Below are 23,197 nucleotides of genomic sequence, written 5' to 3' on the forward strand. Positions count from 1 at the left end.
GTTTTCTTGTTGCTAATTCCTGGCTGAGATGTTTGGTATTGGCAAAACTCGCCCTTTTAATGCAATTTTGTTTAAAACTAGCCAATTTTTTTTTAGACTGAAAGCATCATTCTCAATATCGTGACGTCACACGCGTGCCAAAGGGGGGGTTGTAACCCCCAAAACCCCCCACTTGGCTACGCCACTGCTATAGCCTACTGAAACATTTTCAATAAATACAATTAAAAGCATGTTCAAGTGACTTGAAGTGAGTATATGTCTTTAAAACAGATCGTTGCTACAGCTTGGTCATTGCTTTATCTTCACGCTTCCGTCACATTACACGGTTACTACAGCGCGTAGGTCAAATGGAGTCGTGTCCCAGTCCCTTCCAAAACCTTTGATGAATGAGTCAGCTTTTAAACCCAGTATTTTTTTTACCTAAACAGACACAAAGTTCTCTCAACCAGAAAACGTCATGTTGCTTACATTGATAACATCTATCTACGACGTTGTATCAATGCAACGATTACATTTGCTGTCAAGCTGTACAACTTAAATCATTTGTTTGTCGGTTTGCAGTAAAGGTCGCAGTCTGATGGCTTCCCAAGTCACCTTTCAGTTGGCAGGAGAACGAACAAGTTACTTGAGTGCTAGAGAAAATCGTGTTGAATTCTTAGGATAGGAATTTGCAAAAGCATAAACAGTGTCGGCAGTGTACGGCTGTTGTGCAATGTGCAGATTTAACTTGTGTGAGGTGATCCGTGCCATCAGTGCAGGTGTGTGACAAGGGGGGTATTATAACTGAAATGAAACACAATATTTTCATCCAATTGCCATGTGTTTGAGTACGTAGATTTTTGACTTATTTTACATTGAAACTTATCGAAAGTTTGTTGGTTTGCGATTCCCTTTTAATTTATTATATTGAGGGCTGGGAAGATGAATCAATATTGTTTTATTGTAGGCTAATAAGCTAGAGCCTACATAGGTCTGCACTTTTATAATTTTGTTTCAACTTTTCCGATAAATGTATTTAAGTCTGAATTACAAAGCAATGTTCTATTTTGACTTTGACAAAATGTTATCTCATTTAAATTTCAGGTCTCTTTAGTTTACGTGGTTTACAATCTTTACCTTATTTGTAAATTGTATTAAAACCCAAAGTAGTGACCATGGAGGAAGAGCGAAAAAATTGCATAGTAGAAAGAGGTATGATAATGAATGCTAGCCTACTCACGATTTGCTGCAGAAACTTTAAGGTTTATATTCTTGTCAATCCCGACAGTGTAACAGGTGGCGTTGAAGAGAATTCTTGTGGAATGAAATTAGATTTCACATCTTTGCATGACGATCATCGCTTCAACATGTGAATGTAGTACTGTAGTAGGTGATTACAGGCCCGTTGAGAACATATTTTGGGCCCGATACCAACAACAATTCTCGGGTCCCAGATCAAGACACACCGTAGAAAAACGCGCTATATCCAATGATAACGCTATATCCAACGATAACGCTATACCCAATGATTACCGGTAGTTTCTTCAAGTTTTCAGCCCTAATCCGAAGGTTACGGGCTCCTGATATCATTTCGGGCCCGGGTCCAAAAGTGCCCCTTAGACCCCCTGTCAACTCTACTGGAAAGATTACAACATTTAACTTGTCACAAACTTCCGTTGCTTCACAAACGATGTTCTAACTAACTCCTAACTATGTATTTCCATATTATTACCTATGTTTAATATTGATTTTAAGAAAATGAACAAACAACGACACCAAGGTTGGATTGTAACTTTATGTGAAATTAGATCAAAGCGACAAAAATTAACAGCTAACTCACTGCTAATTTCAATCAGACTCCTCTCAGCAGGTTAAGTCGCATGCTCCTATCTATAGCTTAATTGTCGTCGTCGTCTGTATTATGCACCAATACGATACTACTTACACGGTTGGGATTCATTTCTAATCGGAAACACAGTGTATCTTCAACGTGTCGCTTCTGCAGGGCCAAATGGTTTTGGTTTCATTTTATGTTGCGAGAATGACACAACGGACACCTATGTTCTTCATGTGCTCAATGGTTCCCCAGCTGGAAATGCAGGACTTCGACCTGGAGATAAAGTTGTTGAGGTGAGTTGTGTTGATCGTTGTCAAAGATTTCAAAATTACCATTTTTTAAAAAGGGTTTCCAATCCAGAAATAATGACATGCATTACGTCACCTTCCTTTGACCCATCATCGCTTAATAAGTAAGATATTGTGTGATCTGTGGCTCTGTCTTAATTTAGGTCGTTTTAAATTCATCTGTAGGACCAATAGTTTGCAAGTTTTTTCCATGGGAGTTGCATTATAAAGTTGCTCAATTTTACAGTTTGGAAACAAATCTAAGACAGGAACATACAACAAATCAAAAAAGACAATGAAATTTGCTTGTTGAAATTTCGCTCTTAATTTAAGCACAAATTTTAGAAGAAAGAACATGAACTTATGTTTGCAGTGGCTGCGTAGGCTTTTGTCGTCAAAAAAGGTAAAAAAAGAAGTGAACAAAAAGCATCGTGATTGCACTTTCTAAAATTTTTTTGATGAGCAATATTTTCTAAATATGGTCTGCTCGCCCATTGTTTTGTTCTTCATGAAATATTTATTGTGATGATTGATGACGTAAAAATGTCTGTTTGTCCTTTTAAGATCACTCCAACACGACGGCAAATTACCAACGGAAACTTTGCATTTTTAAGTGTGCGCGTGGGCAATTAACGATTTTGCTCTCGGATAAACGACGCTGAAAAAAGATAGAACAATATTGGCAAGTGTAACCACTTGACTCTTTTTAACAACATATCAGTTTTGGAAGGAAAATTTTTGGATAAAATGCGCTGATCAAATCCTTTTAGTTGGCGGTCAATAGCTGTAGCCTTTGTGTGAAATGCATCACGAATCCGGTAAAACCACCAGATTTCCATTGCGATTGGTAATGGAAAGCAGCATACTCAATACTTTGAATATAAGTATGTTTTTATTCAATTGCAAACTTTGAAAGACAAATGAACAACTTGAACACCATAAAAAATATATATTTCAACTGAGGTCATCCCAATAAAAAGTTATTTGATTGACTTATGTAATCATGCTACTTGGTAATGTAGCCTATACACTATACAGTAGATTGTACTGGCATAGTAGTCATATGTTAATTTTTTTAGCCAAATAAAAGCTATAATAGGAGCAGTGAGCAAGAGAATATGTGGTAAATATTTCTAAATCTACTTAGTGGAAACAGCAAGTTTAAAAATACAATTTCCTGATTAATCTCGCATTGAGTGACGAACCAAACAGATAAGGTTTTGTTCACAGTTGCCAATAGCCTCATAGTATTTATAGCTTTTTCGTTTTACAGTCAAGCTTGTGGTTATTTATGGTCATGGAAAAAATACACGTTTTTGTTGCTGTTTTTATAGCTGACCGCTTCAAGCCGACTGCTTTCTATCTTGTGGCATTGCAGGCAAAGCACGTTTTGCTCTCGGTAGTTCGCTGCCTATTGACCAATTGGCTTTTTGCGTTGGTCGTAGAGTGCACGATTTTTTACCTACTGAAAAACTGTTTTGAGGCAAATGGTCATTGCGAGCTAGACAAATGCTATAACGCTTGGTGCACTGTTTGTAAACAAACTACTTTCAGCCAATATTGTCTTCCCAACTAACTAGATTTGACCAATTTACATTGATTCAGCTATGGTGCTGTGCAACTTCGTCATATTTATTTTCAACGTACTTTAATTCAGGCTTGCACAACTCAAAATGTCATAAGGGCGCAAAACAACGTTTCGTCTGTCTCATGCAAACATTGTTGTGACGTTTTTATGAAGTGACTAGCGGACAACGGATATCATTTAGGAAAACAAATAAAACCATTAATGTAGTTCCACATCCACAGTGCACACTATGCTCCTGGGCGCTATACAAAATGTCAGTGATAAAATAATACTGTACTTTTAATGAAGTCAAAATGTCAAAATCAAAAAGTCAAAATGAAATTATTGTCTCAAAGATAACCGGCGAAGGAGCGCGCCACACTGTCTCATTGTTGTATCACAAGATAACATACTTATTTAAGACCGAATTAATGAGCCAAAAAATGGAATTATATAATGTTAATGTAAAATATATTTGAATCATCTCGTATAGGCCGCATGAAAAGAATTTGCTGGCCACAGGCACATGTGGCCCGCGCGTGTAGGTTGTCCGGACCTCCTTCATATCAAAGTAAAACTGATTGTACTTTTATGGCTGGTTAGCTCATCCAATCAAAACCAAAGTAAATTCAAGTAGTAATTTGTTGGCATTTATAGGTAAATGGCATCAATGTGGAGAAAGAAGAGCACAAATGCGTCGTTGAGCGATTCAGGGGTAAGTCTATTGACCTTTGACTTTTGTGAAGTTATAGGGCATGCAAACATATGAAAACATGAAAACAAATGCAATTAAAATTGTTTTGTTTAGAGAAACGGAAATCAGTCATAGCAAAAATAAATTGAACGTTTTCAGCCCAGCACTGTGTCCTCATTGAGATGAGGATAAAAACAGAATCAACAAAAAAAAATAATAATTCATAGCCTACATTAGTTCAATATTTATAAAAATTAAATTATGTTTTCAAATCGTGAAGTATAAATGTGAAAAATGTTGTGTAAAATAAAAGTATGAACTGATCTGGAAACCAGTTACTGCTTACAATGACAAAGTGCCTTGCCTTTTGCGCTTCCACCTACCAAAATAAGTCCTTTTCACGTTGATTTAACGTCTTTAAGATCATCTCGGAATGATTGACCTACTGTAACCTATACTGTGCCACATCATAGGTTGGTATACTATAAACTATAGGAAAAAATTGGAAATTGGAAATCAATAAGTTTCTTTCAAAGGGTATTGATGCTGATTTCTTGCCTTGCAGGTCTACAAAGCATAAAGTTGATTGTCGTACATAACGCAACAATCGAAGAGTATTTCAAGAGGCCAACCAATGGGATGACAGTGAAGCCGTTAGAAGCAGCTTCGATTACGCTCAGACCCAAAATGATATCAGTCGTAAAAAATAAAAAAGTACGACGCTATTCTTTGCAAGGCCTATTTTTAATGCAAAGCCGTGGGCTACTTTACTGTACTATTTTACATAATAAAGATTAATCAAGTAAAAAATAAAAAAAATACTTTATAATATTAGCTGATTACTTGACTAATAATTCTTAATTCTTCAACAATTTGTAAAATTTTACTTTGACACGAAACTAACGAAAAAAGTGTTAGTTTTTTTTCTTTACAAGAAATTGCAATTTTCCAATTGAAGATTTGTTGAAATTTATGAATGCATTCTACAATTTGCAGGGCTTTGACTTTTCTCTCCAAACAGTTGGAAAAGCACAAAAAAGTGGAATAGAAAAACATAGACCCCAGTTGAAAGGAATTTCAGGTAAGATCTCGTCTCAGACAAAGTTTATCTTTTCTCCCCTGAAGTAATTCGCTTCATGTCAATGACTTCATCATCTTTACTGTGGTTAATAAGCAGAAAGTATTGCTTTTGTTGCAAGTGCGATAGAAACGGCTGTAATTTATCGAAATGAGATAATTCTATTTCGAATTCCCGTGAATTATGATAAAGTAATGATTCTTCGAAGGCCATATTGCAATTGTACTCGCTGTGTACGTAATACTGCTGTGTACTGCTGTGTACATAATACGTAATACGTATTACGTAATACGTAATACGTAATACGTAATACGTAATACTGTAATAATACGTAATACATGAAACTTGTATCATTGTAGCACAAACAGGTTAGAGATCAGACGCTCATCAAATCCAAAGAAATTTTAACGACATTTTGACGAGCCTGACATTCGAATGACTTGTATGTTTATCTGGGATCAGTTTTTCTAATACAGTAAAAACTGTTACAACTTTTCTCCTGTAGACAGCTTTTTATTTTTTCGTCATGATTTTGGTTACTTAAGCAAGCAGTAACTTCGCCTGTCAGGAAGTAAAAAGATTCAAAATATTCCATGGATCGAGAAATGTTTAATTGTAAACGAAGCGATCATAGTTCATACAGAGAAGGAAACTGTTCACCAGAGGTTTGATAAATAAAATGACTCGCGTTCATTTGGTGACTAGACTAAGTTACCACCAGATGTTAAGAATAATACCCAGCTTTTATTTCCGACCTTTATTTCCATTTTCACTTTCAGCTGATGGAAGTGATCAGTTGAAAATAGAAATGGTCCACACCACATACCTCTACCGCCACCATGCGGTCATTGTTGCGCTGTCGCGAAGCAGTTAAAACATTTGCTTCTCTCGTGCTTGCCAAGCTCGCCATCAATATGCAGTACAACATGACATTTGTGATCAATGCAAAACTTTGTGACTTTTCTATTTGCAGGTCACTATGCCTCTAATGTTCGTACTGATGGCATGGCCTATAAAGCGGGACTGAGAGAAGGCAACAGGATTATAGAAATCAACGGTGTTGACATTCAACAGGTAAGAAAGTCTTGTTATCAGACATCAAATCAGTGTCGTTCAACATTGATTCAATCAAATATACAGAAGTTCAAACAATGTACTACAAGACTGATTTGCTGAAAAGAAGAAGTCCAGAGATTGTCCCTAATCAATACATGACATGGTTGACAGCATGAGATTCACCTGAAGTGCTTCACATTGTGCAATAGATTGAGTTTCACTTTTAGCATCATGATCGTTCCTTACTTCACAATGTAGATATAACGACCTGTTTTAGCCTGATGCTGCGAGTTTGCTGTGATAATAGCGAATTGCACTAGCTTTGGGAACGCACTTTCCTAGTCACGTGCTATGACGAATAGTGTTGGAGTCAGTGGGTCGTTGTTTTATGAGGTTCTTTTATTTGGTTTGAGAGTCTCAATCACCATTCGTCATAGCACATGATTAGGGAACTTCAAATGTACAGCGGTGACAGAGCTAGAAAGAAAATATTAGGGGGGCAAAATCAACTGTTTGGGGGGTAGGGGAGACAATACTCATTGAACATGAATTAGAATGCTATTGAAACGTTGTAAGTATTAAAACGTATTTTTTGCGGGACAAAAAAACTTTGGGAGAGGATTGCCCTCTTACCAAACTCCCCTGGCTACGTCCATGATGTAGAGCGGCGCAAAGGAATTTTTCTAGAATGTTTTGTGAGAAAACTGTCTCCAGTCAAAAAAAACAGAACATTCTATCTTTCAGTTGCTTGCACTGAAGCCAAGATAACAAGTATGGTGCAGTATTTATGTAACTTACGGAAAATAAAAACAAGCTCGCTTAAGAATATTTTGATTATCAAAGGAGACCCACGCCTACGTCATCGCCACAATCAAGTCATCAGACCGTGTCAACTTGCTGACTGTGGACAAAGATACAGATGAGTTCTTCAAAGGTCATGGCGTTTCTCCTTCTTCAAAACATCTCATGGGGGAACTAGAATTCAACAGTCCGATTCCAGCCAAGAAGTTGACCAACAATAACTATGGTAAGTTTAAACTTTCTACAATTGAAAGTTTTTTAATTGATGTAATTTATGGGGTTTAATAGCAACAAAAATGTTTGGCCTCCGCAGCAAGTTTCGCAGTTGATGCTCGTCGCAGTTGAGGTCTCCAGAAAACTTAATTTTAAAAATATTTTGGGAAAACCACTGATGCGCCGCAAACTGTTTTCAAAAAGTTGTAGATAATAAAACAGGCTGAATAAATTATAGAGAGAAGTTTGTAGATAAACGAGTATGTTAGTGGCGAGACAACGTTTTACGTATTTTGACTTCACTATTATAATTATTATACTACAATGTCAATAGTTATGCTGCTGTGGAAAAAACTAAAAAACTAAAAAGTCTGTTTTGGTTGTCGAAGACCGGACTGCCGTGTGAGATGCTAACACGAGTAAATAACATGCCAATAGCATGATGATAATCTTTAATGTGTTGGTACTTTTGGTGTAATAAATACAAAAGTGGTGTCAAAGACTAAAAATAGTTTGTATTTTAGATACACCCAATTTCAACCGCTCGCAGCAATATACCAACTACTCTTCATCGACTTTGGTATCCACTGCCCCCACAACCCACAATTGTCACCTCACATCATCACCACGACGTGGCACTAGATCACAAGCTTTAGCAATGTCGACGCCTAATCTTACAGCTGTGGGGCTGGGTGGCTCAATGTCCACGTACGACCTGGGAACTTTTAACGAGTACGAAACAACATGCGGGCGAAAAAACAGAATAGCAAAAGCAAAGAAGCAAATAAAGAAAAAATTAAGAAGTCCTCGACGAGAAAAGAAACCGGTAAAGGCGCTTCATACCAAAACCGACTTGCCGGAAAATCGAAGTCTTTATGACGACACGAAAATAGACAATGAAGGAGATTCGTCACACTTTTCCACATCGCCATACAGAAAGACGACATCAATATGTCACGTTGATGAAAGACTTGCGAATTTGTCTTTTCAAGACTCACACTCTTCAACTTCAAGGTAATTTGACTAGTTTCAATTTTTGTAGGCCTTAAATTAGAGTTAGACAGCCGGACAGCATTGGAGTTAGTTTGGTTTCTAAAAAGAACGACTAGTATCAAAAAAATGACATCACCACTGCCCTTTCTTGTTCCTGTCTTCCATGTAAATTTCACAATAGACTTGTTCTTATTTGAGAATTAAGTCTATCGATTTTGTTAAAGCTGGGACTGGTCAGTCTACTGGAGCCTATATCTTCAGTGAAAAATTTAAAACACGTAAGCATTGGCTGGCCATTCAATATTTTGTTTTTGTGCTTCTACATGCCATTAGTTTGAATGGAAAGTTAGATTAGCAACACTTATTCAATAAAACTTTTTGTTGCAGAATTAGCCAAAGCGTCTGTGACCTGACAAGTCACAAATTGTCTCCAGCGTTTAAGTCCACACTTTCTATGAGTCCCGAAAAGTCGTTTACTTTCGAGAGGTCGGAGTGCAAGTGCTTTCCTTCTGATTACGAATCTCCCGCGGAGCTATCAACGGATGGTTACAATGTTGATCTGAAGACTTTGAAAGAACACGTACGCAAGAAGTTGAACCGTTCGAAAAGTGAAATTGAAAGGTCAAAGTCAAAGCTCTCTGATTATTCTCTTGCTCACATGTACGTGAACAGCTATTAGATTCAGCAAGTTGGTGTTTAGGCTACTCTCCTGAGAATGGTTCGTTGGTTTTCCACAGCCCACGAGGAAGTCGTTGTAGTATTTCAGCCACTTAGCACTGCTGTAGCTTTCTTATATTCATAGCTAATTAAAATAAATATACACACTGGAAGAGAATCAGTGCGCGGTAAACTACGTAACATGGAAAACCCCATAGAAAACGCTTATCTGATTACGCTTATGAGAACTAGTTATTTGTATTAGAAAAAATACAAAAATTTTGCAAACAGTTTACAACTATTCATGTTTTGTCATCGTGAAAGCTGAATTGCCGTGAGTTGACGTCTCTGTTGTGCTTTGTTACATTGGCACCCCAAAGCACTTCTCAGCACTACCCCTGATGTTTCTGAAAGTGTTATTGTGCCTTGTTATTCTGGCACCCCAAAACACCTCTCAGCACTACCACTGGTGTTTTTGATACTGTTGATCATACGGTTTTGTATTGTTTATAATAAATTATGAATTTAAACAAACAATATTGTGAAATGTACACGATGAACGAATATTATATGACCGAAAAAGGTTAAAAACTCGGTCAGATGAAGAAAGTTGGCTCACAAGGCTGTGTGACGTGTCAATCAAGATGGCAACAATGCCACCAGTGAAGATGGCAGCAATGTTGCAGCACATATCTTTCAACAAGAAGCTAAGTTCGCTTGAAGAAGATCTAATTAGGCAGTAGGAGACAGTTTGTACTTTCCAGTTGATGACATGCCCGGCGCAAAAAGGTTCCGAAAACAAGCGTTTAGCGTTCGATACCGTGCTTGGTCATCTAGTGGCGTAGCCAGGAATTTTGAAAGGGAGGGTTTTGACGGCGGGTTGGTGAAGCCCGACGGCGTGTTCGCCTAAGACGACACCCAGCGGCGGTGGATCTGGGGGGCCTCCCCAAAAAAATTTTGAAGAATTACTTTAAATTTGGTTCATTCTGAGAGAATTTTCAACAACAATGTGGGTTTGAATATTCCTGTAAAATGGTGCTGTCTTGTGGCATAGCAAAAGGATAAGACTATGTTTTTTTCGGCATTTTTTGGAAATAAAGCTAAGTTTATGTCTTCTTGTTGCTAATTCCTGGCTGAGATATTTGAATGTTTTGTATTGGCAAAACTCGCTCTTTTAATGCAGTTTCGTTTAAAATTAAGAAAACATTGTTGAGACATAAAGAGACTGAAAGCATCATTTTCGATATCGTGACGTCACACGCGTGCCAAAGGGGAGTTGAAACCCTCAACCTCCTCCCCCCCCTGGCTACGCCACTGTGGTAATCACTGCTGTGGTTCGGATCTCTTCAGTTTATTTGTGGTTTCACAGGGACAAATGGTTATTTTCTCCCATTACATCTCGGTAGCCCAGTTGGTTAAGCGCCTGACTTTACGAACAAAGGAACTTCAGGATCAAGCAACGCTGGTTCGACTCGGGGTGTGCGCTTGAGCACGCGTGTCGCATATCTTCATTTAGCGGCACCGAGCGGATGAGATAACTCCCAAACAAAAAAACTTCAACAATCGCAAACTTCACTCTGTCAAACTTGGTAATCGGGCCTGCGTCAGCGGTTCAAACTATGCAAGTATGCGAAACTGCAAGGATTAAGCTATTTAAGAAGCTTTGTCAGTCCGAGGATAAACATTCCCTCAATTAATCAACTTCACTTCATATTTGTCGAAAGGGTTTATCTTTTAAAAAGCATAGCCACTGCATTGATATGATGTTTTATTTATCATTTATGAAAATATGAAAAATATTCTTGGCATGCAGCTATTGAATAACAAGCAGTTCAATTTAACTGGAAAAACGCTGGTGTAAGCTTTAGCAGCAAGATCAGTAAGATTGCATAATATTCCGCTTATTGTTTAAAATGACAAATAACGCGTATTTAAGTAAGTTCTTTATTGCCTATATATTTAAATGATTTTTGGCATAAAACGGAACATGACTTTGAAATTTTTAAATTGTCACCTCAGTTTATGCCAAATGCTGTAAAAAGTTCTGGAATATTGCTTCTCATGATGACGTAAGAGATGACGTATAGATTTGTTATGCAAACCCTATAACTAATGATGAACTAACTAACACAGGCGTATGATGTTTTCCAAAGCTTCACACAGTAAAGACCAGATGGTGAAGCTTACGAAACGAGTGTATGCTACTTGGAGGCATTTTTGAAATATTCAAGAAATAAAAACTGTTGAAGTGTTTTACCGGCAAAGCAAACATATTTGTCATGAAAAGGAGTTACAATTAATTTTACAAAAATCAACAACACAATCTGTCACTGTACAGCAAAAAGTAGACTTCCAATCATTTCCATCTTTCTAAAGCAAAGTTCCAATTTGCAAAACAAAATGAGGTAATTTTCACGTTTAAAAATTTTGTATTCAATTTTTTATTAAATATTTTTACATTCTCTTTGTGACAGCGAATCTTACTTGAGGTATATTTATCTGTATAGTATAGAAACAAAACGCCAGACATGAGAAAATAACGATTTTTTAAGTGCAGTGTACTTTTGATGTGGGTGATACAATAAGGGATTACACAAACTTGGCCTCATCATAAGGTGGATAGCAAAGGCATGATAGCGTAGGCGTACGTATCCAAAACACTTTGTCTCTTTATTCATGCTTTAAAAGAACACTCTTGTAAGTTGGGTGCTTCAAGCTGTCCAATACCGTATTTTTTTATCTTTCTTTGTGAAATGACAGACATGACTTGTTGAAAAAAATGTTGAAGATGGTGTGCTTTATGATGCTTTCATATCAAGAAGTAAGCTAATCAATAGAGGTGATCATGAATACCAGATTCTTCTCATCACATTAGAACCTGATGAAAGAACAAAAGTAGATTTCAGTGTCAAAGTAATTTCATATCGGCTCAACTCAACGTAGGTAATATCTACCGATGAAAGAAGAATTGTTGTCAACAAGACCAATCTCTCAATGTGTTTTGTACTTAAATGATGAGTGATGTCTTAAATGATAGATCAAAGAGTTGCAAAATCCAACAAAAATTTCAAGTAATACAATAAATTCCACTTTTGTCCTTTCAAAATATAGGATGATTTATTAAGTGTTCTACTAGAAGCGATACAATGTAATAAATTAGCAATGTTACGCTTGTTTGCAGTAAGTCTAATAATTATGTACCCGGCTTTGTGAAACGGTGGGAGCAACTCATACCTTTGATTGCTACAGTGCAATGTAAAGAAACGTTTTGATTGTTCATTGTAAGAACTTCCAGTATTAGTTGTGCGTTTTCAGTTATTTGCTTTAATAAGGCATAACATGTAAAATATATTTGTTTTCAAATAGACTGCAGTATACGGCGGTAGAAAACAAATCTGCAAGATGTTATTTTTTGTAAAGATTAACTATATAATATGCTTCCCACTTACTGCATATCGCTGACAACGACGATTTCGTAGACTTCGCTGGCAAGCTGCGCTCCCAGTCCGGATGGTGGGCAAGCAGTGCTCTTACCATAGAGTTTGTAGGTGTCCTTGGCATCTCGGGATGAGTAGCACTTGCCCTCCTGCACGGCGAAGTGAGTATATCCACGAGATGCGGCGGCTTTGGCGCAGTTCTGGACTTTGCTGTTTGTTGCTGTCACCTCCCTCAGCAAGATGGGATCCAGGCCTTCCAAAGTTGGAATGACGTGTTGAGCTACGTCTCTCCAACATCCTCGTCGCTCCAAGGAAACTGTTGATGCAATAGCATGAGCATCAACGGGGTAAATGACCAAAGAATTACGAGTTTAGAAGTCCACAAAAAATGGGGTTTCACCTGCGAGTAAGACCTAGTTTTTTAGCATCTTTGGATAGGAGAAATGCAAGCTTCTTTTTTACATTAAGGATGCCAGTGTTACTGAAACGAGGTGAAAATAAAACACATTTCACCTTTACACTAAAAGTGCAAGTAATTGATAGTCATGATAAAAATAAAATATTTCAGCATTTTAAGCCTCAGTAGCTTGCCTTTTTTGATTGACTTGGTCTCATAGACCTCGCTAGCCTGAATGTTTCCTGCCCCTCGGATGGGGTCGCAGGCGTCAGACGGTCCGTACTTGCGGTAGGTTCGTCTTGCATTGGACGATGTCAAACACATTCCTCCGTCCTGTCAAACAAACGTAGGAATTTTATTATCAAACATAAAGAGTGAATAGTTGGTTAGGTACTTTCCAGATGAAAACACTTGCTTGGGATTGACAACCAAGGAATTTTACGACTTGATACGCATTGGAATCTCAAAGGAGACTAGGTGTTTGTTCTTTGACAGCAAGACGTCTGGCAACATGTTAAATTGCGACTTTTTAATGGAAATACCATTAGACTTGTTTGCGAAAAAGTTTGGCAAAACTTTTTTTTTTCCGGTCTATAATTCTGAATGATAAGTGTTTCAACAATTAAACGCCACAAACCACTTCGCCTCGTTGTTTCATTGTGGTTTTCGTTTCGAATAAAATTTCTTTGTGACGAATTTGTATTCAAATAAAAGTTGTTTCAAGCTTCCAGTTTTTTGAACACCCCTTTTTTCTGTTCATTCGTCGGGTTAATTTATATGTAGCCTAAACTTCGTGTTATGACACAGTGGCTATGTTGCTAACATGCTGGATCTTTGACATTGTACGTAACTCATTCTATCAAATCTAAATTCCACTCTTGGCTATTAGTTTACTTGTAAAGCAAAGACTTGGAACCCAAGATCAGCTGCTGCACGTTGGCACTTCTCAACAGGGAATTTTCTTTCGGTGAAGCATCCATCAAGGATTCCGGTCGTGCCTTCAATGGAAGGGATGACAGGCTCGTTGGAATCTTTCCAACAACTAAGATTGTTGAGTTCAACTGCAAACAAATTTACATTATTCAGTTGCGTTTTTTCGTTTGTACAGTCACTACTAAGCCCAGTGCTCATGGTAGAAGAGAATTCTCTCTTTCCATTACTGTATTTCTACTCTGAAAACAAATTTATTACTTGACGTGTGTAAGTTGATACTCGATTGCAAACTCACATTCATTACAACACAGAAAAACATGTTTTCTACGTCCATACATTAAGTTTAGATAAACAGAAGCTAAGAGATTGCTGACCTACTTAGATTATATTGTCCAATACGTTATTTAAATCAGAAGTTTCTACATCTGTGTTACATAGTAGGCTAATCTACTGCACATAGACTAAATTGGACTCTTGTAATATCACATCGCTTGACAGTGATATTTTTCACTTCTGAGATAATAAAAGCATTTCAAGAGTATTTTGTGTTAAAAGAGGTGACCTCCATAGGACATATCACATGCGGTTTATGATCAGTCCGACTTACCAATATCGATGATGTTCAACTCGTAGACCTCCATCGCTTGCAGTGCTCCTCTACCGGATTGTGGGCAGATGCTTGATGGGCCGTTCTCTCTGTAGAAGTCGCGCATCGTGTACCCAGATACGCACTTCCCGCCATCCACCAATGCAATAACGTCATATCCGGCCATGTAAGCAACTCGTGCGCATTTTTTGAGAGCATCTTCTCTGAGGCGATAGTTGTCGGATAGAAGAGGAGAGGTGCCTTCCAGGGAGGTGACATTGTCAGCTTCTTCCCAGCATCCAAGACCTGAGATTGGGACTGTGGAAATAGAAAATTGAAGAGTTAATAACATGCAATCTATCGATTAAAGATATCACAACTATCATAACGTGTTGCCGAACTAACTTTGGAAACATAGTTTTGGTAAAAACTAAATTATGTTTATAAACAAATTGATATGCAAAGTATCATACAAAGAAGTTGATAACATTGCAGAATACAAAGTGCTGTTACATTTTACCCAATAGGTTACTTAGTTACGTACGTCCTTCAAATCGAAAGTCAATTTCATAAACATCCATGGCACCATCTCCTCCTAGTCCACTTGAAATGCAGTGATCCGAAGGAACTTGGAATGCGAATTCATCAAGTTCTTTGAGCTTCACACATCTTTCTTCTTCTTCCACACCGATGAACCCAGTGTTGCCAGTTTGTCTGGCAATTTCAACGCACCTCAGTAATGGAGCCGGTTCGGAAAGGGATATATTAACTGGACTAGGAGAAGGTATTTCATCACTCAGCACCTGCCAGCATCCACGAGATGTCAAGTTGACTAAAAATTTAATGAAAAAAATGAATATATAATTTCATTGCACTGCAAGGTTAAAGGTCAAACAAACTGGTATTACATTAGACCAGGGGTGGGCTCACTTTTTATCTTGAAGGCCGTATTCAGAATCGGAATTTGTTCGAAGGCCGCACTATAGTATAATTGAGATTATAAGCCAAAACATAAAATCTAAAATAGTCAAAACACAAGCTTTTATTTAATTTTAAAGTAGCCAAAGAAATGAAGATTTTATAATTACATAAAGATATAGAAAACGTTTGTCTCACTTATTTATTTAAATACAACCCACATTAAGATCACACGTTGCCAGACGCACTTTGAGCGAATTAACACGATCAGAAAAACTGTCGCGATCGTCGCTCCTCTCTCTACCAAGAGTCTTGGACTTAGTCTAAGAATAAACCGAAAAAAAGTCTCGTAAAACGACAGACTGAAGTCAGAAATTTCTATTGTGATGTCATCGGCTGTTTAGCAGTCAGCTGCTTTGATACTAATAGCCATGCAAGAAGGTTATTGTTAAAACAGCACATCACTAAAGAACACAATGTTGCTGGAAAAACAAACACTACAATGCGATAGAAAGGCTATAATTTATCTTTATCAATATGAAATATACGAAGAAAGGTTAAGTCGTTGTAGTAATTATAATTTACAAGCAATTTTATTGTTATTATTTATTTATATAATTGCTTCGGGTTTTCGCGAGTCGCACAGAAAACTGTCTCGGGCCACATGCGGCTCTCGGGCGGTAGTTTGTCCACCTCTGCTTTAGACCTATATTTATTGGCAGAAGGCTAGCCTAGAGGCAAGCGCTCATTTTTGATGACTTTAGTACACTACATATTGTAAAACAAATAACTCAAATGAAATGAAATCCATATTCGAATCCATACCCTAATCATTTTATTTAAAAAAAAAAAGGTGATACTGAGCATCATAGGCCACTCCGGTTTGTTGCAATTGATCTTAAGGTTCACTTGAAGCAATCTACTATAAATATTTTACAAAATATCATGGTTAGGTGGTTGGTTTTGAATCTTTATCCTCAGACTGACAAAGCCTTGATTGGTTATTCCTGGTAGTTTCGCATACTTGTAGAGGCTCTTGACGCAGGGCTGGTTACCGAGATTGGCAGAATGAAGTTTTCCGATTGTTGAAGTGTTGTTGTCGGGGAATTATTCGATACATTAGGTGCCGCTAAATGTAGAGCAGTCCTGAAATGCGTTGCTCAAGCGCACACCCCGAGAGTCGAACCAGCGCCACGTGATTTTGAGCCAGGCGCGTAACCACTGAAGGGCGGACATATCATATTCCAAACTAGGGTTGGGATTCGGGATCAAATTTGAAACCCCGGGATCGGGATTTCCCGGGATTTTTACTCCTTAATCCCGGGATTTCTCGGGATTAGCAAAGTAGGAAAATACACATGCAAGCTACACAAACCGCATTTATTTATTGCAATATTGACGCAAAAACATGAGAGCATCGAGTGTATCATCGTTAAGACGACTTCTGATTTTGCTAGCAAAATATCCAAGAGCTGAAAATGCACGTTTAGCCTCAAAAGATGTTGGCTTAATACTTTTCAATGCCAGATGCCTCATATATATTGTTCAGGTTTTCTGGCCTTTTTTTCGGTGCACGGTCGATTGGTCGACAGACATTTGGTCGACAGGACAATTGGTCGACAAGACAGTTGGTCGACAGGACGTTAGGTCGACGACGATTCATTTTAGGGTTAGGGTTAGGGTTAGAGTTAGAGTTAGGTTAGGGTTAAGGTTAGTTAACTGACCCTAACCCTAAACTGAATCGTTCTGTCGACGTAACGTCCTGTCGACCAACTGTCTTGTCGACCAATTGTCTGTCGACCAATTGTCCTGTCGACCAACTGACCGGGTACCTTTTTTTCTTGCTTCATATAGCAGCATTTCTTTTTACATTACTCGAGCGCCGACATCACAGTTTTGTGCTTCTTCACTTTCATCTTCTGCTACGAAAGCACGCGACTCTTGGGCTAAAGTGATTTCAGTGTCATGGCTACTATTTTCTGTAATGTCATTTCCATGCTGTTCAGTAGAGCCTCGATCGAATTCAACACTTGGGCTTGAGAACAATCTTTGAAGAAGGTTCGTGGCCAGGGCAGCGAGTTTCTGACGCTTTATTTTATGACCAAGCTAATCCTGCGGTTGATCAATGTAGAAAGGTTTTTTGAGGTAGGCCTACCCCAAAAACGTGAACTAGTTCGGCATTCCGACGCTGGTCGATTCGAAACCTAAAGCTTTTCTTCAAATCCTTTCTAATTTCCAAATTTAGTTATTAATCCCTTCGCGCTGGACGCTGAAATTTCTTTCAAAACGACTTGACAGAAGTTACATTTTGCTTTCTCTGTACAGTTTCAATACAAAAAGTTTTGCAACACCTCGGCTTTTCTCTTTGAACTTACATCTTCAAAATTCGCCATTCTGAACTACATTTTAACTTCTCCTTCGCAAAAAGCTAGTGCAGAATTACCAGAAACTGTCCAAACAGCACCATGGTACAACCGTCTTTTTAACGCTAAAATCTCCAGTTGCACTTATGCTACGACTAAAGCGATTGCGTAGTTCACTGTTATGCCATTGTTGTTATTATTATCACACTAATGTGGAATGTCGAAGACAACCAGCTGATATTGTAAAGCTGCTTTGAAACCAAAATAATATGAGCGTCAAGCGATATGGCGCTACATCAGCTTTTGTAGTTGTTTTCTAGAAATCCCGGGATTTTAATAAAATTAATCCCGGGATCGGGATCAGAAAAACGGGTTAAAATCCTGGGATTCCGGGATCGGGTCCCAACCCTATTCCAAACTGACCGTTCGTTAATATTTCGCGTTTTTAAATTCATACAATGTTGATTAGTTTTCTTTTGGCTTTACCCTACAAGTATTTGACTTTACAATGTAGATATTAACGACCTGTTTTAGCCTGATGCTGCGAGTTTGCTGTGATGATAGCGAATTGCACTAGCTTTTGGAACACACTTCCCTAGTCACGTGCTATGACGAATAGTGTTGAAGTCAGTGGGTCGTTGTTTTATGCGTTTTTTTTTATTTGGCTTGAAGCTGCTGCCTTGAATGCTGTCTCCTGTCTGTTGAGTTTCTGTGTTGCTAGGCGTTTTTTTCTTTGAAATTTTGTTAAATCAGTTGACTAATGGATTAGGTGACGTAGTTCTTCCCTTTCGACATGGTTGTTGATCTTTGGACTCTATCTACTCATGAAAATGGCATTTTTGAAGCGCAATCGTACGGCGTCGTTTTCTCTGGCAATGATTGTAAATTTAAAGTCGGCGAAGCACTGTAGTTGATGATAAACATCGAACTTTTATCTGCGCTAAGGCGCTTTTTCAGGCGAGAGTGGAGTGGGCGGATCGTGCTGACTATGTAGCCTAGTTTTTCCTGCATTTCTTGCATATGATCTTCCAGACACAGTTCTTGGCGGTACACGTGTCGTCGTTTAGTAGTGGGCAATCTTGTAGCCGGCAAGGTTGGGATTTTTGTTGTTTTTGAAGAGCGTTTCGGAGGGTTTACGAACCGAAATTTCACAGCAATAACGCCTAAGAACACAGAAACTCAACAGACAGCAGCCGACAAACAAAAGAACGCATAAAACAACGACCCACAGACTTCAACACCATTTGTCTTAGCACATGACTACGAAACTGTGTTCCGAAAGCCAGGGCAATTCGCTATTACCACAGCAAACTCGCAGCACCAGGCTAAAACAAATGGTTAATATCTACAATTAAGAAACGATCATGCTGCTAAAAGCAAAACTTAATTTGTTACTAGTATTTTGTTGTTGTTCTTGCTAGTTTCACCACAAGCGAGTTAACCAACTTACTTGGATGGAGAGAAGTGACAATGAAAACTTGTTGGGTCTGATTCCCGCCCGCCCCTTCAGAAGAGCAGTTGTAGGCTTGTCCGTCCACTTGGTAGCGCTGTGTGAGGTTTCCTCTGTCTTGTTGATACAATTCAGTGATGTTGCTGGATGTAAAACATTTATTTTCTTGAATGGTGAAGACCTTAATGCCTCGAGAGGCAGTGGCTAGTGCGCATCTTTGGATTATGACGTCGGTGATGTTTTCAGATTGTTTTGGGACTCTCAGAGTTTCCAGTTTGATTTCAGAGAATTTTGTGATGTTTGAAGTCGTGATCCAGCACCCAAGACTTGATACACTGGCTGCAATAAATATTTGAAAATGCTCAATGTAATTTTTCTATCAAAAAAATATCCTTTTTTAAAGAAAAAAAAAAACATGCAAGAATTATAATTTAAAACAAAAGAATGGTTTTAAGTTGGTTTGGTTGGTTTTGCAATCATTACCCTCGGACTGACAAAGCCTGTGATGGGTTATTCTTGGCAGTTTCGCATACTTGCGCAAGCTTTTGATGCAAGGCCGGTTACCAAGATTGGCAGAGTGAAGTTTACGATAGTTGTTGAAGTGTTGTTGCTGGGGAATTATTCCATCATCTATAGGTGCAACTGAACGGGGAGCCGTCCTTGAAATGCGTAGCTCAAGCGCACACTCCGAGAGCCGAACCAGCGCCGCTTGATCTTGAGTCGACCGCGTAACCACTGAGCTAACGGGGCGGTTTTTCCAACGTAGCCTTCACACAGTGAATTGGATACCATATCAAAGTATTCCTTGGTCTCTCATGTACTGTGTTTTTGGTCAGATGCGTACAAGCTATGTTGAAATATAACTTGGTGGAATCGTGGACCATAAAGGTAGTTTACGCTTTCGCCAATTGTTATTTTCTTATTGTTCCTTTTTTAATTTATTATGCTGTTGTGTTGGTGTCAGGCCAGTAAAGGCCTCAAACTGATGGCTTAATTATTGATCTTCTTGTCAGTTTAAAAACATTAATTTTAATGAGAATAAAACAGAATTGGCAGTGTAGGCTCGTTTCCCGATTGCGCTCGTTTAACTTCCATTTCCGGGTTTTGCGAGAAGTGACCTGTACCGCCAAAGTTATGAAATATTGCATCATGCACTTCTGGGCCCACGGTCAGAGAGCGCTAAAGAGAAAAAGCAAGATGAAACGCTTATCGTCTATAAAAGAACACAAATCGCATTCAAAGGGACTGGCTTAACCTTTTAACTGCCACGCTTTTTTTGATGCATTTTTCTGAATTTAGCTTGAGCAAGGCTTTGATTTTGAACTGCTGTATTTTGAGAACGGTAACTGCCAGAAAAAAAAAATCCATACATGAAAGTTGTTGCATTTTCAATAGTCTTTTGAAATATGTCTACAGATTTTGTGTATTTTTTTAAAAAATACCTTAAATGACTAAAATTTCTGACAAAATACAAAAATTTTGCTTTTTTTGATTTTTTTTTTGGTTTCCGTTTAGATGGCTTATCTAAAAAACAAATCTTCAAACTGTGGTAAACTTCACCGGTAGATGTCAGGCCAGCGTTAAGCTTTCCTAGGGATTGTATATCATAGGGATGCGAAACTACATCCGCTTTTGGCTTATCCGCAACACTAGAAGGGTTACGATTTTTTCTAATTTACAAAATATTATACTTTTTAATGTACCGTCCCTACGCTTTCCATACAAACGTTGTCACGGTGATGTTTATACATTATGCGAAGAAAGAATCGCATAAACTTCATTTTGCACAAAAAATAAAAATTCTCAGTAAATGATTAAAAATTGCAGAAAAAATTCAAATACAAACCTAGCATTTTTTTTCAACTTTTGGAAAATACAAGGTTCCTCTTTCTAAAAAAGTAAGACCCATGCAGTTTGGCAAACAAAGACTAGAGTTACGGTGATTGCAAACAGTGTGTATTTTTTTAGGGCTTGGGCTCTTTAAAGAGCCCGTGGCAGTTAAAGGCTTTTAAAGTAAGTATTTTTAACTGTGCAAACAAATTATAAAACTTATGTCAAAGAGTATAAAAAGTCTGAAGTCTGTAGCATAAGCTACTATGCGAAGCATAATATTTTTGCAAAAATAAATTGCTTCGAAAACCATTGATGTCACATGATGCGACAAAGTGAAATCTATATCGAAGGTCTATTGTTGTATGTGTTGTTCAAAAAACAATCGTTTTTCTAGTGGGTTGCTAGATCAACCGGAAAAAATTGTCTTGTTCTATTGCATCAATGTCTGGTGATAATAAAGTGATGTAAAAAGTTAAACTATTTGCAGTGAAATCATCAAAGTTACGACATCACTATTTTTCTCTTATTTGTGACTTCCTTGTTGGTATTCTATTTCGTTTGATTTATTTATTTTTTTTAGATTAATATTGCTACGTAAGTTACCATGAAGATGAAAAAGCACTACTGTGCTTGCAACACCATTATTTTTATTATTATTGTTATCACTATTTTAGGGAAAGTGTAACGTATGGACTTTTTGATGTTGTCGGTCACACAGCCACTTGCAAAGAACGTTTCAAGATACTTTCTCTAGTCTTTGCTATTTCTTCTTTGATGATCTCTGCGCAATGCTAAGGTCATATCAGTTTTGGAATTTTTGGTAAAGATTGCTTTGTTAGCTAAAAGGAGACAAGAATCAACAAAAGACAGCTAAATATTTATCTGAATAAAGTGTACATTAAATACTGAACAATTCAAATTATTGCATTTAGCTGCCACTTTTCTACCAACTCACCGAATCCAATAGCTTCCATTTTGTAGACTTGACTGGCATTTTGGCTTCCAGCTCCATTTTCCGGACATTCGTCTGATCGACCGTGGAGTTGGTAGACATGCTCGGCCACGGGGGAACTAAGGCAGGAGCCCTGTTGTATCGCAAAGTATTCGTACCCAACTTCTTGTGCCGCTTTTTTACATTTTTGGATCGGGTCATAGCGGGTTTCTGGTTTCCCGTCTAGGATGTCCGTTGTGTTTTCCAACGACGTGAAGAGAGGGATGTTGGGAAGGTTAGCCCAACATCCCAGGTCGACAACGCTTTCTAGAAAGTTCAAAAGAAAAAGTGGATACTTTTGTAGTTTGTGTGTTTCTATGTTAGTCAAGTCAAGTTTTTTTTCAAAAGCCAAGACGTTTAATAATCCAGCATATTACATTCATGTTCTTATTATTATTTTAGTTCTCAAAACAGTATTTACCTAAAATAAATTTTTACCAAAAAAAATACTAATAAAAATAATAATATTAATAATGATATTTTATATCAGAAATATTTGAACATAAGAAATAAAAGAAATAAACATATACCACATTGAAATGAAGCTTTAGGATTACTATTGAAAAACATTCAATAATTATAAGAAAACTTTAAACGACAATGATTTGTATTTTAGCAAAAAATTAATTACTTTTAATTTAACATTGACATGTATATTTAAAAAAGATCTGGAAAATATAAAGTTAACAAATTTCAAGATTTTTTTTCGTCTTTTTACCTGGATAGATAGCGATGGCCTGATGAGCTATCAAGGCAAGAGAGATAAGAAAAAGTTTTGAATTCATTTTGTATTTCAATTGATATTGCTGTTCACTTAACCAAATATTGAAATATATCTGTCAACATAATTTTTGCATTAAACAAATATTACTATTCAGCACAATACGGCAGTTGTTTTGACTGCTTCTTTAGTGTGCGATAGATTTTCTTTTATTGTTGGTTTAACAATACGTTGCATGCGTACCTCAATCATATGAGCTCTTTGTTTTGTAAGTATACGGTGAAATATTTCTATCTCAACTTTCGAAAAAATCTACATGATGGCGACAAACTTTTCCAAAAGTTTTGAAGTGCTGTTATCATGGAACACATTTTTCTAGCCCGACTTTTACTTGCCGGCCAGGTAG

The 23,197-nt window shown here is 37.6% G+C and overlaps 2 protein-coding genes across 2 annotated transcripts; one reads left to right on the plus strand and one right to left on the minus strand.

Annotated features, from left to right (window-relative positions):
- The first annotated feature begins 1,081 nt into the window (after positions 1-1,081).
- LOC145787629 (uncharacterized) lies at positions 1,082-9,686 on the plus strand. The gene is made up of 9 exons (XM_082599407.1): positions 1,082-1,191; positions 1,985-2,109; positions 4,328-4,385; positions 4,930-5,078; positions 5,361-5,445; positions 6,416-6,516; positions 7,342-7,525; positions 8,037-8,526; positions 8,893-9,686. The coding sequence occupies exons 1-9, from the start codon at positions 1,155-1,157 to the stop codon at positions 9,182-9,184; spliced, it is 1,521 nt and encodes a 506-aa protein (XP_082455533.1). The 5' UTR covers positions 1,082-1,154; the 3' UTR covers positions 9,185-9,686.
- Positions 9,687-12,607: 2,921 nt separating this feature from the next.
- LOC145787226 (uncharacterized) lies at positions 12,608-22,855 on the minus strand. Its single transcript, XM_082598947.1, has 9 exons — positions 22,789-22,855; positions 22,035-22,337; positions 19,247-19,585; positions 15,060-15,347; positions 14,537-14,833; positions 14,381-14,442; positions 13,891-14,163; positions 13,191-13,329; positions 12,608-12,915 (listed from the first exon to the last, which is right to left on the minus strand). Exons 1-9 carry the CDS (start codon positions 22,853-22,855, stop codon positions 12,608-12,610), a joined length of 2,076 nt encoding a protein of 691 aa, XP_082455073.1.
- Between the last annotated feature and the right edge of the window lie 342 nt (positions 22,856-23,197).

The sequence above is a fragment of the Aplidium turbinatum genome, chromosome 18 (genome assembly GCF_918807975.1).
Source record: "Aplidium turbinatum chromosome 18, kaAplTurb1.1, whole genome shotgun sequence".
NCBI lineage: Eukaryota > Metazoa > Chordata > Ascidiacea > Aplousobranchia > Polyclinidae > Aplidium > Aplidium turbinatum.